This window comes from Equus quagga, chromosome 11 (assembly GCF_021613505.1).
Source record: "Equus quagga isolate Etosha38 chromosome 11, UCLA_HA_Equagga_1.0, whole genome shotgun sequence".
NCBI classification, from domain to species: Eukaryota; Metazoa; Chordata; class Mammalia; order Perissodactyla; family Equidae; genus Equus; species Equus quagga.
In genome coordinates this window covers 76962417-76979486 of record NC_060277.1, presented here as the reverse complement: position 1 = coordinate 76979486, position 17070 = coordinate 76962417, and the positions used below count along the sequence as shown (strand labels likewise).

At 37.9% G+C, this 17070-nt stretch overlaps 1 protein-coding gene across 1 annotated transcript in view; it reads left to right on the top strand.

The window, feature by feature from the left end:
• The first annotated feature begins 1142 nt into the window (after positions 1-1142).
• Positions 1143-17070, top strand: part of MYO1D (myosin ID) — a 237943-nt gene continuing 222015 nt past the window's right edge. The window contains exons 1-8 of the mRNA XM_046675411.1: positions 1143-1162; positions 3293-3501; positions 5479-5572; positions 7744-7909; positions 9299-9352; positions 11008-11103; positions 14895-15011; positions 16720-16923. Of these exons, the coding sequence (XP_046531367.1) occupies positions 1158-1162; positions 3293-3501; positions 5479-5572; positions 7744-7909; positions 9299-9352; positions 11008-11103; positions 14895-15011; positions 16720-16923 (945 nt within the window). The 5' untranslated portion in view covers positions 1143-1157. The remainder of the gene's footprint in view (positions 1163-3292; positions 3502-5478; positions 5573-7743; positions 7910-9298; positions 9353-11007; positions 11104-14894; positions 15012-16719; positions 16924-17070) is intronic.

Below are 17070 nucleotides of genomic sequence, written 5' to 3'. Positions count from 1 at the left end.
AAAAAAGGAAAGAAAGAAAGAATGGCTTCCGGGAGGAGTTGATGCTTACTTGGGCTTTTGAAGAAAGACTGAGAATCTGCCAAGCTGATGGGGGAAGGTGAGACTGGGTGGGGAAAAGGTATTCTGGGCAGAATGAACCCCATAGGCAAACCATAAAGGCATGGTGAGCTTGGGAACTATAAATAGCTCATTAATGTGAAGGCAAGACTGACAGAGAGGGGCAGAGTGAGGACGCTTTGATGGGTGGATATGTTGTGGGTAGTTAGGAGGGTCAAGTGAAGAGAAATGCGGAGGCCAGGACACAAGAAGACCTTGTATGCCCTGCTGTGGAGTTCATATATTACTCTTTAGGTTTCCACACTGAAAGGAGTTTGTTGTGATAATCTTTGCTATCACAGCACATGCTTTTATATCTCACCTGTCGTACTATGTTATTATTATTTGCTTACAATACTCCCCTGTTCTTTATTCCTTTTTTAATTCCCAGGGTCAGGCTCACTCCAGTCTTGCACAAGGTAGATACTGAATCAATATTTGAAGAATGACTTACAAAAGTGTGTCATAAAAGGTTTCCACAGAAAGGTCATAGAAATGCCTTCCTTGGTCTCTAGTAAGAGATGGTATCACCCCATTTGTCATCTAGGATTATTACTGCCGTTCCTCCTGGGAGCAAACCAAGCAGGTGCCTTACCTTGGGAAGCACATTGCCTTCATGCTTATGACTTCGTAGCCTAAGGCTTTCCAAAGCAAACTGCAATCTTGGGTTGGCGTTAAAGTGTAAACTGGCACCATCTAGTGGTGATTTTAAGACCTAACCAAATTGGAAGTTTCATGTTTGGTAACTAGACGTAGAGTTTCAAATCAGATAAGCGTCTAACATTTTGTAAATCGCTGAAGCTTTGTATTTAATACCGTATTTTGTGGACCCTTTGCCACAATCTTCAAGTTAATAGTTATGCATTTGATGATTTTATATGTGTATATTAATTGTGTTTTAGAAACGTGATGCCTAGAAGTTTTGACAAACAAAATATTCTATTTGAAATAAAAAAAGAATTTCCGTGAAGGTGCATGACTGGACAGACCTGGAATCTTAGAACAACATTCTAATCTCACTTGTTATTCGCTGTGTCTCTTAGTCACAGAGTTCCAGACTCATGAGGTAATTTTTTTCTAACATCCTCCCCCTTTTCTTTATTTTTTTCTGTTTGGACAGTGTTTTTAAAACTAAAGAATTTTGCCCTTTTCGTTCTTATCTTTGAAGACAACAGTTGAGCATGTCCTGTAAATTTGCAGGTTAAGCCAGAAAGGCTTGGGTAGTGAACCTTAGCTTTTTACTGTTTTTGTGGGTCTTTGAGCCTGAGTTATGTAGACATTCTGCTTGTGATTTGTAGTTGATTGACGCCTGAGGCAAGGAATCGGATTATGATCACTGAATTAATTCCTCGTGTGTAGGGATTGCTGCAATCTAAGTAGCAGTGTTAATAAAATAAAAGCATTTATTAAAAATCTCCTTCATGCAGAACATAATTGGAAGCACAAGATTAATTGCCTTTTTTTAAAGCACTTACTCAATGCCTGGGGAGAGAAGGGTATAATAATCGCCCTTTTACAGATGAAGAAGCCGGAACACATGGAGGTTAAGTAGCTTTTACGATGTCTCACTGCTATCAGGTTTGCAATGTGAGCGTTCAGACCCAGGTGTGAAGGACTCCAGAGTCAGTGCTTTTAGCTACCATATAAACTTTCTAGCAACAGGGGGGATGCATAAGAAAACCACAGTAGAAAAGTGTACAGAAAACCTTAAAGTGGTTAATAGCTTATTAAATATGTACTAACTACTTGATAAAAATCTTGGTTTTAATGTATTGTTGATGTTACCAGCTTCTGTTTGTTTCCACTCCTAATGATAGCCGTCAGCCTTCATTCCAGTGTAAAGGAAGTCTAAGGCTCTTGCCTTGTGGTCCCATGTGTATGGTTACTTCCCTGTCCCGCTGGCCGTACAAGAGTGCTTAGAGACTCGGCTGCTGCCAGTGGACCAGCATTTTGCCCGTCCCGGCACTCCCTTCAGCTCTTGGAAGTGAGCTGTACGTCTACCTGTGCCTCTCAGCAGGTGGAGTGTGTTTGTGGCAACCACTTGTGTAGAAATGTCCAATTGGGCGTTGGCCTAGATCTGGTTCCTATATGTTTATATGTGTGAGTTAATAGTTAATAGTGTAAATGGTGAATATAGGTGGACTTTCTAAATTTTGTATTGAGATTTTTTCTTTGTTAATAGAGACACACAGTTTTGCACAACAGCAGCCATATCATCTATGCAGGGTTTTTAGTTCTTTTTTTTCTTTGTTCCTATGGCTTCCTTCCAGCTGCCCACTTGGCCTTCGTCCCCATCACCCTACTGTGTGTGTAGAAAGATACATAAGACATAACATGTATTCTTCCATATCTTTCCATGCTTAGGTCATCATTTGCAAAATATATCTACATATGATTTTACATATAAATCATTTATGGGGTGGCTTTTTAGCCTTTTATGGTAAAAAAAAAAATTGGATCATATCATAAATGCTTTAAAAAATACATATACCTTTCAACCAGCTGTGCCATTCCTGGAAGTCTGTCCCACAGAAATAAAAGCACTGATTTGTAAGATTGTGTGTCAAGAGTGTTTTCTGCAGTATTGTTCATAATAGCAGGAGGGAAGGGGGGTGATTGAGTAGATAATGATCTGTCTACACTGTGGAACTTTAGGCAATCATTTAAAAAAAAGAACTTGATTTATGCCGGAAGTGTCTCCTTTACCATTCTCTCTGTTATGGAGTTTATATTTTTATTCCTTTACTGACATTTTAGTGGGATTTCAAGAGGGAGAAGAAATAAACGTGTTTAAACAGTTTGCTTTATAGTTGAAAATCTGGCTAAGTGGATTTCAAGACCTGCTTTAGCTTCTATTTATTTTCTTCCTAGAGCTCTTAGTGTCTTCAACTATTTTAATTTTTTTCATGTCTTACCCTTCTTTATTTTGGAAATAGGAAATCCCCAGCCTCCGAAAAATTAAATTCTTTCTTCCTTCTTGGCTTTTAACCCCTATGGTCTTTTCTGCCAGCAGCGTCTGAAAGGACGCAGCCTCAAGCAGTGTCTGTAAAAGTAAACTCAGAACCAATGAGAAGCATCAGTTCAGAAATTCTTCCTGGGATATTTGGATTTTCTCGGAAGTAAGAGACTCATAGGAAAGAAAGAGCATTTCTGTATAACCACAGCTGCTGCTTCCTTTTCTTTGGCTTCTGTGCAGATTTGAAAAAGGACGCATCTACACGTTCATTGGAGAAGTCGTCGTTTCTGTGAACCCTTACAAGTCGTTGAACATCTACGGGAGGGACACGGTGGAGCAGTATAAAGGACGTGAGCTGTATGAGAGACCTCCTCATCTCTTTGCTATTGCTGATGCTGCTTACAAGGCTATGAAGAGGCGATCAAAAGACACTTGCATTGTGATATCAGGTACCGAGAGGGTCCCCTGCACTTCCAAGGTCAAAATGTGTTTAACTTGTTTGGTACGTAAGGATCCAGACAACTGATTAGATCTTTTTTGAAGTTAGAAATGTGAACAATTTTATAGGATAAAAAAATGTAATGAACATTAAATAGCAGATTGTTTATGTCATTTCTGACTGTTCTCTAGTCTAGGTTCATTTACAAATACACGTTACGTTGGGATGGACTTCTGGTCAATTTTGTAGCCTAAGCTGACATGGAAAATCCTTCCTCACATCTCAAACACATAAAAGTACTGGCTCAAATGTGATAAAAATTATTTTAAATAATAACAGAATGAAACCAGGAAAATGAAATCCTGAGGTACCAAAAACGAAGAATGAACTCAAGGTCAGATTGGTGAATGGGAACTAGTGTCGAGGGACGTGCAGAAGCCCTGGGGCCGGGAACAGGTTCTCAGAGCTGGGGGCCAGAGCTTTAAAGCCCCAAGAGGAAGGAGACAGGTGACAGACCCTATGTGCCCAAGACCTGCAGCGGAGCTCTCTGCATAAAGCTGAGCTCTTCAGGGAATCTTGTGCAGGGAAATGGGGAGAAGAGAAGGGTCCACCCACTGACCCAGGATTGCCTCTCCCAAACTGTGGGGATTTCTTTTAGTGCTAATAATACCTCACATTTGCATAGTGGCCTTATGCTTTTAAAAACGCTTTTGTGATCTTTATTCCATTTTGTTCTTGAAACAACTCTCTAAGTGGTAAATAGGACAATTGTGCTTCCGCTTTATAGGTGAGAATATTAAGGGTCAGAGGAGTTAAGTGACTTAATATTAGAGCTGGAGAATTCTATCGTAGGACTACATTTCATGAAAACAAATTATGAAGGCAATATTGCCTGCTTGTCAAGAAGTAAACAATTGAAAGTGTATAAGGTAAAAGCAAATAGTCCCTTCCCTTGAATGTCGTTTCCCCCGAAATGCCAGCAGTCACAGCTGTGAACAATAGAGCATTTATCCTTTTGTACGTTATCTCTGCATGTGCAAATACATGTAGTCACACCTACATAGGTAATTATGTTATAAATGTATAATTATAGTATAGAATTATGTTGTAACTGCTGTTACATAACTAGTTTTTCCACATAACAGTACAGAGTGGACAGCTTTTCCCTAGAGTACCTATGGAAGAGGTGCATTCTCGAACAGTTGTGTCATATTCCACGGAGTAGTTGAGTCATTTATTTACCCAGTCCTCGACTGATAGGCATCTTATTTTCAGGTTTTTAGCTATGACACATAGTGTAGTCTGCAGAAAGACTCTTAAAACTTTGAAAATTACTATTTGATATTATTATTTTTAGTATTTCCATACTATAAACTTCCACAAGTGGATTTTGGGGTCGAAAGGCATAAACACTTAAAAATTTGGGTAGATACTTCAAAATTGATCCCTTTTCCCCGCCTTTATATACCAGTTGTCGTGTTTTTTCTGTGACACCATGTGTCTGGAGCTGGCTGTTTTCTTTTGCTTTTTCACTAAAATTATTCTAACTTTAATTTTATGAAAGAATTATTTCACCCCTCTTAAGATTAAAAGAAATTCTGCTATAGAAAATAAGGTTGTATGAATTTAGCTGTGGCCACCGTTTGAGTCAATAGACTTACGAGTCGCTGCCAAGTACTAAGACTTTAGTCTAAGGAGTTTGTTTATCACATTGTATCCCTTGATATTTTTACTAGGTAAATCTTGATTTGTAATCTACTTATTATTTTACTTCTATGGGAGTTTTATTTTTTCAACATGTTCAGATCTATTAGAACATATCAAGACCATATCAAGAAAGGATAAAATAACTCCAAAAAAAGCAAACAGTGGAACATAAGGGATTTTAAGTGAATAACTCACATCAGAATTTTAAGTTATCCTATTAAAAATTAGCTTTCTCTTGGTTGAAGTTAGAATGTTAAGCCTTGCACGATTTTCCCCGCAGGGGAAAGTGGAGCTGGTAAAACTGAAGCCAGTAAGTACATTATGCAGTACATCGCGGCCATCACCAACCCCAGTCAGAGAGCGGAGGTTGAAAGGTAAGCGCCTTCTAGTGAGGGGGAGAAATTCTGGTGGGAGCTTCGGTTTTCTGTGGCCTAAACTCTGATAGGTATCGGGCAGTAATTGATGATTAAACCGCTTTGACTCTCTTGTTGCGCACTGTCTCTGCACTTTTATTTACATCACTAATCTATTGCTATATTTGTTTTTAATAGAAAAATACTACTACAGTAAGCTTTACTTAAATATAAAACAAAATGAAATGATGCTGAAACAGATGAAATTGTCCCCATTCTGGTTTGTAACTGCTGCCTTAAATGTTGTGCGTGGTCAGCAAAGGTGTTGAAATTTCTGCTGCTAGGTGGTGGTGTTCGAGCTTTCACTGGTTCCTTGCTCTTTCTACTGCACTAGTGTTTTGTTTTGTTTTGTTTTTTAAACGGTGCCCTCAGGAGCCCAGGTTCCCTAGAGCAGAGGGGGGCTCTGGGAGGCAGGTCTGTGGCTTTCCATCACTGTTACAACCAGAACCCCTGAGCTTAGAAGTTGTAAATAAGATTCATTTTCTGGAAGGGTTTCATGCCGCACCATGCCGCTGCTCACAGTAGGGTAAGTCATAAAGCTGGTGTGCACTGTCTGGGTCCAGCATTTAGCACAGTGTCTGGCATATAGTGTTTACTTAATAAATATGAAAAGAATGAATGAGGGTTTAAAAAAAAAGAAAGAAATGTGGCTATAAGGCAACATGACTTGAGTTTATGTGCTGCAGACTTTTTAAAGAGAAATTTAAGAGTTTTCCAGAGTGCTACTTTAAACTTCAACATTCATTTACTTAAGAGTCACGTTCCATATACACATCACAATCTTCAGTTTTATGAATACAAAGAAAGGATGCTGTGTTGATGTGAAAGAAGAAAACATAGGCTAAAGCACCCTACGTGGGCTTTCTTCTTCTCAACTTAATTGGGCTGGATTGCCAGGTCAGAAGATGCATTTTTCTTAATTGTGACACATCCTCACTTCTGATTCTGACTTTGCAATCTAATATGACAAGGACAAGGATATAAGTAAGTTTTTGTCATTTCCTTAGGAGCTCAGGAGAGTAAGTGGCTGAGAACTAAATTAGTTTGATTGCTAAACCCAGTTGGTCCTAGTAGAGTAAGGCCTATGTACATTTACTAGTCTCTCACGAGCACATCTTCCCATAGTTTTATAGACAGTTGCTTTTATTTACCATAAGCAAGCAGTTTTCCCTCCACATTTTAAAAGCATACTTTCATTCACAAGGAGATAAAGTCATAGGCTCATTTGCAATAGTAGTGGAGGGAACAGTGGATCTGCTACATAGGTCATTTCAGTGGCCAAAGTCACTTCCGCACGTATGCCCATGTAAGAGGAATCTTGTCAGTGAAATAAAAGCGAAGACATAAGGACTAGCATGAAGTTAAAATGTATCCATTGGGAGAGACTGCTCTATAAAAAGTTAGCATTCATTGAATAAAGAATGAATTCCATAACTGGTACAGAGGAGAGGTTCCATGTAGCTTCAAACAAAATAATGAGCAATTTCTAAACTAATAAAGACCACATTTATGATGTCTAACTAAATGCAATAAATTTCATTATTCTAGGCTTTATAAGCAAGTACTTTAAAAAACTGTATCATTTTCTGTATCATTCATTCTTTCTTTTCAGAACATCTTTTTAAGATTTTTCTTATTTTCACAAAACATGTTCATTTAAAAGAAAAACTAAAAAGTACAGCATGATGTTGAAGGCAAAAGTACCTGGTAATCCCACCCTATCGACCCCATCAACCTAGGTAACCACAGTGAAATGTGCTGTTCCCTCGAGATTTTTAAGCATTTACTAACACCTGTGCATGCACACATAACACTCACATGTGTGCACATGCGCGCGCACACACACACAAAGATCCTGCAATACATATTATTTTGAAACTTAATTTTTCATTCATTAATATATTCTAGACATCTTTCTATGTCAGTACATATTATGCTGGAAACAAAAATTTATTTTTATCCATCCCTATTGGTGTACATTTGGGTTATTTATCTATATATATTTTATTGCCAATAATGCTGCAGTCAGCATCTCTGTATAAATGTTTGCATGTGTTTTAACGAAGTCTAGTTTTTTAAAAAGCCCAGCCTCTCCGACTTTTTATGATAACTTTCATGTATCTGTGTTAAAGAGTGAAGAACATGTTGCTCAAGTCCAACTGTGTCTTGGAAGCTTTTGGAAATGCCAAAACCAACCGCAATGACAACTCAAGCAGGTTTGGGAAATACATGGATATCAACTTTGATTTCAAGGGGGACCCTATTGGTGGACATATCAATAACTACTTATTGGAGAAGGTAAAATGTGCTTGATTTCTGAGGGTAATATTTACAAGAGCTGAATTTTTCTTTAAATCCCGATTATATGTATTGGATTTCTTTTGTTTCTTGAGAGTAGCTTTTAACCCTGTTCTCCCTCACTTCCTGCTCCTCAGTTAGCCTTCTATGACGAGATATTCTCCTTTGGTGTCTTAGTAACACTTACACTTTAGTGCTGGGAAAAGCTGTGAACTTTGTAGATAAAGATTTAGGTGTGTAGGGATGGGTGGCATATGAATATGTGCCAACTACTGGGTGAGGTTTAACAGGACTGATCACTTCTACCCTTTTTACAAATCACCATCTCTCATATGTTCTTATTTGAATTAATTTGACATCTCATTTTCTTCTAGTTTCTGTATGTTCACTGGTTTATAGTAACATAGGTGTATTTTGTGACCTTACAGCCTAATCGTGAAGCATACTGCATTAGGTCAGTGAAATCTTAGACTATGTTTGTCTGCCACATGAAGGTGAGGCCCGATTTGTAGAAGATTCCAATTAAAACTACCCTCTTGGGACTGCCAGAGAGGTTGTGTCCTGACTAACCTTGATTGTCGCTGGATCTGACTGCAGGAGAGCACATAGGTGCATTCGCCTGGTTTTTGCAGTTCACACTGCACTTCACCAAGTTAATTCTCTACTTTGAATTGTACTCAGATATGAACGGAGGTGCCTTCTCAGTTAAGGGTTTCCCATCCAATGATACCATAGCAACCTTTATGGCAGTATAATCTTTATTTTTTTTTGTTAAGTTGAAGTCAGACTGTTAAGGAAATAAGTTTTGTCAGTCAGTTGAGAAAGGGCAACAAATGCCTGTTATCAGTCTTTTTTCTAAAATGTTTCATGGCTTCTCTTTATGTACATATTCAATCAAAGGGATCCCCTTGAATGAATGCCAGTTTTGAGCCCTCTCTTAAAAGCTGTCTTTTTGGAACCATCTAAGGCAGAGGTCTCTATGGCTGATCTTCACCCGATTTTACGACAGGACATAAGCCATTGCTCTTTGAAATGCCAGCAGGCTCTGAGGAAGGGAGTATTGAGAATATTCCTCCCTTAGCTCTGTCCTGTTCTGCCCACTGCTAATTCCTTCCCCATCCCCTCTAAAAAGATTCCAGCTTTAGGCTCCGGGTTAAAGAAAAACTCAAAATAGCTTCGTTCTTCGGAAAGTTTAGGGAACTCTGTTTTAAGCAGTGAAAAGGTTGCACAGAAAGCCCCATAGAGGAGATCTAGTGTGAGATGGGTGCTATCGTTAGGGGCTTTCGGACAGTTAAATGTGCTGTTGATACAGGACTCCCTGAAAAGTGGCTTCCATTTTATTTTGGGAGTACATCTTCATGTCAACGATTTTAATGTGTTTTTTCTTAGTCTCGAGTGATTGTGCAACAGCCAGGAGAAAGAAGCTTTCATTCTTTCTATCAGGTTAGTAATCTCCCGTTGTGCAGATAATTGATCATTTGCTCAGTTGTGCAGGAAATGAATGTTTTTATATTGGGGCTCTCCCCTGTCCTGTGCCTCCCTTGCCTCCATTGGCCCATGACATGTTACACACGTGTGCATGCATGCACACAACCTACCCCACGTGCTTCTTCAGAGATTTAACGAGCATGACGATTGTAAAGGGCTGGCAGGTGGTTAACCAACCAGATGACTGACTGGTTGAGCATCACCAATATTTCCTTGGAGCGTAGATAACAGTTTAATGACTGTGAAAGCTTTGAAATGATAAATTCTAAATATGTTAAATTATTTTTGTTTTATTTTGAATTGTAGCTGTCGTCCCCATATTTGGGAGCTCCGGAGATGGGAATATAAATTCGATTTGTTTTCCTCATAGAGACTATAAAGCAATATGATTACTTAGAAAAAAAATAACCAAGATTTATGAATTCAAGGGAGAATTATCTTCTTTATCCCATCAAAGCTGTGATTGCTTAGAAAAAAAATTTGAATGCCTCTTTGGGAGTGCTTTTAGTGTATAAGGCAAAATCTTTTAAAATAGCCCTCCTATTGGCAAGTTTTTATACTCTGATAACAATTTGATACATTTTATAATTTTTTAAAGTCCAAAGTAATATAAACCAAGGCTAATAAATAAGGTGGGTGATCAAAGTAAGCAATACTGTTTTGGATTTCTAAAAAGTAAAACTGTAAATCAATAAGATTGATTTCCATGTGTAAACTCTCTTGGGAGGTGACTGAATGGTAACAATATAAGTTGAGTACCACACAGCCAAAGTCATTTTCTTTAATAGACAGTACTCATTTGTATATACAAATCTGGATATATTTGGTTAAAAAATCAATTTTAAAAATCTGATAATTACACCTTTTAAGTAAACCAAAGCATACAGTTTAATATAGAGAATTTAAACATAGTGGCTTCTAGAAGTCACGTTCTGTTTAAAAGGGCTGTCCATGTTGTATTCGTGTTTTCATTGACAACTTGCCATGTCTTCAATAAACTAGTTTTCTACCAAATATGAAAGAGTTCTGTTTATTTCAAGAACTCGTAACTTTTTCCCAGTGTTTTTTCCCACTTGGGTGAACGTGTTCAAATTTGTCTTTGTTCAACACTGCAGTCATGGTTACCCAGTCGTCCTTTCCAGAGATAGAGATTGATGAGGAAAATATGTTGTGATTCAACATGTGACTGTCTGCTGATGCCTCTTACTTCCGTGGCAATCTTGACTTTTTCTGAATTCTGAAACGCCACTTTGCTGTCTGGATATTGAGGCCGCTAAGCAAGTGACCACCACAGAGCACAGGCTCCTGCTTTACAAACGACCACAGTAAAAGCAAGAACCTTTTATGCCAGTTATATTGTGAAAGAGCTAAGACTTTTTAAGTAATTTTCTTCATGACTGTATAACATTCTCCATAACTGATGACACTGAAGCCATTTACTTTCTAGATCAAAAAAAACAAAAAAAGTCAAAGCTAGAAACAGGAGGCTAGGCTAAGTGAACTAAGCCCAGATGATGAATAAAAGTTAGATTACCATTAGGTTAGGATATTTGGCATATTTGGTTCAGTAATGTATTTTGCCAATTTATTTTTAATTAAATATTTTTCAGCTACTCCAAGGAGGTTCAGAGCAGATACTACGCTCTCTCCATCTCCAGAAATCCCTTTCATCCTACAACTATATCCATGTAGGAGCTCAATTAAAGGTGAGAGTTTCTTCTTTGAGATTGTTCAGATGTAGAATCAAAGAATCAGAGGGACATTAAATAATTATCTGGTCTAGTCTGCTGCCTTTAGGCAAACGAATGACTCTTTTATTCTGTTCTATTTTTTAAATTCTCAGGGACAGTGATTCAATACATTATTGACTCAACAACTTTGCGTAATAACACACTACTATATTTTGTCACCATCTGACAGGAAAGAAGTTTCTGTCTTGTGATCTTGTGTTTTCTTTTAATTTTTGACCCTATTCCTTTTATTGTGACACTGTAAAAAACATTCATATGACAAGGAAATCCACCTCAAAAGAAGATACACCGTATGATCTGGCCAAAGGCAAGTTGATAAGACAAAAGAAAATTTAAAAGCACTTTGGTTGAAAATGAGTGTCAAAGATTTCTGTTCACTGTTTTTTCAAATATTGATTTTGATATATCCTAGAAATAGTTTTGTGACCTTTTGAGCATTTCTGTTCAGCTTTCAAATTTTTCCATTTTTCCCCTTCCCTTGCGTGCAAGCCCTTGAACGCACATATGCAAATACTCTACTCTTTTATTTCTAATTAGTTGTGTGCTAATCATTTTACAGCTAATCCTAATATAGTAGTTTGTTGATGATAGGTTATAAAACAGTAATTACCATATTATCCTATTTTGTTTGGGGAAAGGTATATAAATAAATAAAATAAGATATGGAGAGAAATAGACCAAGGTTTTAATTGTTAATTCTGGATGGATGAGATTATGGATATTTATGTTGTTCTGCTTCTGATTGTGTTTTAAATTTATTCTATAATAAAAAATGTATTGCTTTTGGAGTTGGAGGAAAAGTAAATGAGTTTATAAAAGGAAAGAATCTAAGATGTGAGAGCTGTTTCTTTTTTTAAAATTTTTATTGTTCATTTTAAGCTAATTATACCTGCATTACTAGTTTAGCTGTATTTTTATTGCGGTGCATAGAATTAAATGATATTTAGTGTTTTGCAGTTAGTTTTCCATTGTTTGCCATTTAAGTTGCATGAACTTTTTACTTTTACAATCATCTGAGAGCAGGATGTTTGGCTGAAAATTAATTGAAAACAAACAAAACAAGAATGGGCAACACTCCAGCTTTCTGAGACTAGGCCAGAGGTATTTAAAGATGTGGAAAGGATTATAAAATCAACACTTAAAAAGCCAGTGACCGGAAATATTCCTTTTTAATCAAATTGTCTTATTGACCAAATTAATTTTGGCCAGATCGTGTAGAACCCCCACAGAAAGTGAGTATTAAATTAACATTTAGCCTTTTCTCTAAGCTAAATTTAGCTTTGGCTCTCTTCTCATCAAGTCTTCTACTCTTAATCCTCCCCCCTTTTTTTTCTTCCTCTCTAATAAAAACAAAGAAGTAAGACATGATCATAGTCAAAACCTAAAATAAAGATGAACCAAAAGCAAACAAAAATACACAAAAGCTTACCATCAGAGAAAATTATTGATAACAGTTTATGTGTATATATTTGTAAATGGAATCAGACAATAAATCCTGATTAAATAAACCTGCTTTTATTATATTACAATATAACTATTAGTATCTTCACATGTGAACAAATATAAATTAATAGAATACTTTTAATAACTATGAAGATTGCACTCTATGTATCATAATTTTACTTAACTATTCTAAAATACAAGAATTATGTACAATCAAGATACTTTGGGTTGCAGGTGTGATAAGTCCCCATTAAAGTCTCTAAAAACCATAAGGACCATAATTATCTCACATAACAAGAAGCCCTGAGATAGGGTAGTTCCAGAGTTAGTTAATTCAGTGCCTTAACAGTGTTGATAGGGACCCGCATGTTGTTTGCTTATTTGTTTCTCCAACTTACAACTCTGCCGTCCTCACTGGATTTGGCTTGTCCTCTTGGGCTGATTTTTCTCACGGTCCCAAAATGGCAGCAGCAGTCCCAGGAGTCACAGGCAGAGGAAATGTTCCTGGCTTATGTCCCTTTATTAGCTAGGGAAACCTCATGTCTTATTGATCAGAATGGCATCACATGCCCATGGCTGACCAGTCATTTGCTCAGGAGAATAAGATCACCGTGATTAGTTTAGAGCAATGAAGATTTACCTCCAGAGGCTGGTGGGAGACCAACCCCGAAGAACACATGCATCTGGAGAGGGGTGAACAAATCAGGGTCCTATCAGCAAGAAAGAAATGGGGTGGGAAATGACTGTTATGTAAGCAGCCAGCAGTCCCCCACAGTAGGACATGTAGATTTTTGGTCTAATTTCCTTGCAATTTCATGTTTGTGGCTTATAATAATAGTAACATCTGATACTTATCGAGTGCTTTTTACATGCTAGGAACTAGAGAGGTGCCTTATATAAATCCTCATTCAATTCTCACAACAATATTGTAAGAAATGTATTGTTATGCCCATTTTACCCATGAGGAAATTAAGATGCAGCAAGGTTAAGTTTCTTGCCCAAGGTCAAAGAACTAGTAGGTGGAGGGTCTTGCCTGGTTGTGTCCTGGACACTAGAGGAACATGTGCCCATCAGATAGAAAGAACCCCTTCCTGTGCCCTTCCTAACAGGTGAGCATCAGGCCAGGTTTCTGTGTCCTCACCAGAGGAGAAACTCATGGAGGAAAGGATCAGTCAGGCCCTCTGGAGCTGCTGCTTTGGGAAAACTTCTAAGATAGGCAGTTACCATTGCTTTATTGGGAATTTCTGTGGACACGCTTGTATTTCCATCCTGATGGCTATTGCTCTTCACGGCAGGTGGGTCATCTCTGAACTCCTGTCTTAGTCCAGTAGGGCTGCTACAACAAAAAAGCCATAAACCGAGTGGCTTATTCACAACCAGTGTTGACTTCTCACAGTTCTGGAGGCTGAGAAGTCCAAGATCAAGGCATGTGTAGATTTCGTGTCTAGTGGGGGCCCACTTCCTGGTTTGTAGATGATATTTTCTCACTGTGTCCTCACACGGTGGAAGGGGCAGGGGAGCTCTTTGGGGTCTCTTTTATAAGGGCACTAATCTCATTCATGAGGGCTCTTTCCTCATGACCTAATCACCTCCCAAAACATCCCACCTCCTAATACTATCACCTTGTGGTTAGGATTTCAACACATGAATTTTGGGTGGACACAAACATTCAATCTATAGCAACTCCCTGTACCAGTGAGAAGGTCTGATGCACCAAGTGGTTATTGACTGAATGAAAGAGTAAAGTTACAGCCCCAGACTATTTATTAACTTGCTGACTGATTGAAGTCGGCCACTTTGCTTTTGGGGGCCTGCTTTTCCTCACCTGTGAAATTAAAAGATTGACCATACAAGAGTGGGAGTGTTGTTCTCAGTCTATACCAGACTATTTGTAGAAGAAAAAGCCACAAATGGCAATAGCCAGGCATGTGTCTTGGATTCTCCCACAGTAAGAGTTTCCATTTGTGATCTCCCATCTCACGCCACTTGTTTCACTCGTCACGGAACAGCAGTCAGCTTCTCTGAGCCAACTCAGGACTTGCTCCCTCACTGAAGGTTCCAGAAAAGTGCATGGTGCTTATTTTGGGTGACAGTGGCTCACACACAGGTGGGCATTGTGTGTACTGAATGATGTTGCTACCCCTGAGATGGTTTTTTATTTTCTCTGGATACTTATTATCCCCTCACTGACTTACTACAAAGGCATCAAGACCTTAGCTAAACTTGAATTTAGTCTCATAATTGTTGGATTTTAATGCTCATATGACATGTCAGTGACTTAAGTTTCCTGTTTTCATTTCTAGTCTACTATCAATGATGCTGCTGAATTCAAAGTAGTAGCTGATGCCATGAAAGTAATTGGCTTCAAACCTGAGGAGATTCAAACAGTGTATAAAATTTTGGCTACTATTCTTCACTTGGTGAGTAGGGACGCCTCTCAAAGTCAGTTGCCTCCCTGTGGAGACAGGATGCTCTTTCAGAAGATTTTGTTTTTTTCCCTATAGATTTAAAAAGTAGTTTAGACAGAGAAAATTTCACTCACATTTTGAAGAGATTACTATATTTGTGGTTCTCCCCATCATTTTATAATATTATGAGGGATTTTCCAAGCCACCATAGGTTTTGAGACTATGGCTTTAGTTTACTTCCCCTACTGGTATGTCAGACTTTGAACTGGTTAATTTCAAGGTTAGAAGAATTCAGTAATGATGTGGCTACCATGGTACAAGCTAAAATCTTTTGATCAGAATAAATTTCTAATAGCATTTGAAACATAGAATCATAGATTGTTAGAACTGGAACTTTGATCGTCTCATTTTACAGCTTGGGAAATAAGCCCTAAAGGGCTGGCATGACTGACTCAAAGGCATAGCCAGTTCATGGCAGCCAACACTGTAGACCGAGTGACCGACTTACGGTCCAGTGGTTTTCCACAGCAACACACCAGACTCTGAAGAAGTGAAGAACCATGTGTCGGAATTCTTGCATTACTATTTATATAATTAAAGTTGTTTAAAATGTAATGAACATGTAACCTTAACCATAAACAAGGGACAACATGGATTCAAGTCTGGAATAAAAATTACCTTTCACTTTAATGAAGCAAGATTGAACTCTGCAAGAATCAGAAATGTGCAGGACCTATATGAAAAATATTACCTAGTAATATAAATGATACCTTAAATAAATGTTTTTGGCTAGGAAGACTTTAACGTTATAAACTGTCTCATTCTTTCAACTAGTTTATAAATACAGTGCAACAGTGTTCTTCAGAATCTAAATAGGAATTTTGTTTTTAAGTTGACATAATGATTCCAGCATTTACCTGGAGCAGTAAACATGTAAACAGAGCAAACAAAACGTACTGAAAAAGAGAGGTAGGGTAGGGGGAGGGGAGGAGAGGAGACATGAGTAATTCTACCAGATTTACAAGGATAGTGAAAGCCATAGTACTTTCAAGCTTGTTATACAAATTCAGCACCAGATCCATCAACAGATTACTTGATGTGCTGGACCTTTGGTAGATGGTTAGTAACTATTTATTGCTTATTGAATGAGTGGAATATAAATAGACCCCCAACTTGGGGGGATTAAATATATAATAAAGGTGGCTTTTCAAATCAGGAGGAGAAGCTAGACTATTCAATAAATGATGTTGGAACAACTAACATACCATCTGAAAAAATAAAGTTAGATTTTTGCTTTGCACCACATAGCAACATAAATTCCAGGTGAGTTAAAAGCTTAAATGTAACAAAAAAAACTATACGTATGGGAAGAAAATATTAAATATTCATAAAATCTTTGAAGTAGGAATGATCTAAGTGTGACACCAAAGAAAGAGAAATCCAAAGCAAAGAATTCATAGATTTGACTACATAAAAATATAAAACTTCTACTCATCAAAAACGTATACTGGAAATTTTACAAAATAGATGAGTGTCTGGAAAAGAAAAAACTAGATGATGTGCTAGGTGTTTATGTGTTGAGATATGGAATGTATTTAGGCAAATAGGTGCCACAAACAAGGTCACTGAATTAAATCTTAAATTGGCAAATACATCCCTGACATAATCTTTCAGAATCTCATTGAAAATGACGTGTCTTGTTTTTTCGCTTTCGGTGTAGGGAAATTTAAAATTTGTAGTGGATGGTGACACGCCTCTTATTGAAAACGGCAAGGTAGTGTCTATCATAGCAGAATTGCTGTCTACCAAGACGGACATGGTTGAGAAAGCCCTTCTTTACCGGACTGTGGCCACGGGTCGAGACATCATTGACAAGCAGCACACGGAACAGGAAGCTAGCTACGGCAGGGACGCCTTTGCTAAGGTGGGATTCTGGCTTACCTTCTCTCAGCCTGGTCTTGATCTCAGCTGCAGCTTTAGTGAACTTCCATGAGGATATGTTCAGACGTTCCTCGAAAGTAGCTTAAGGCTTTTAAAAACCATAATGGTACTTTTTGGCCATCACAGTCTC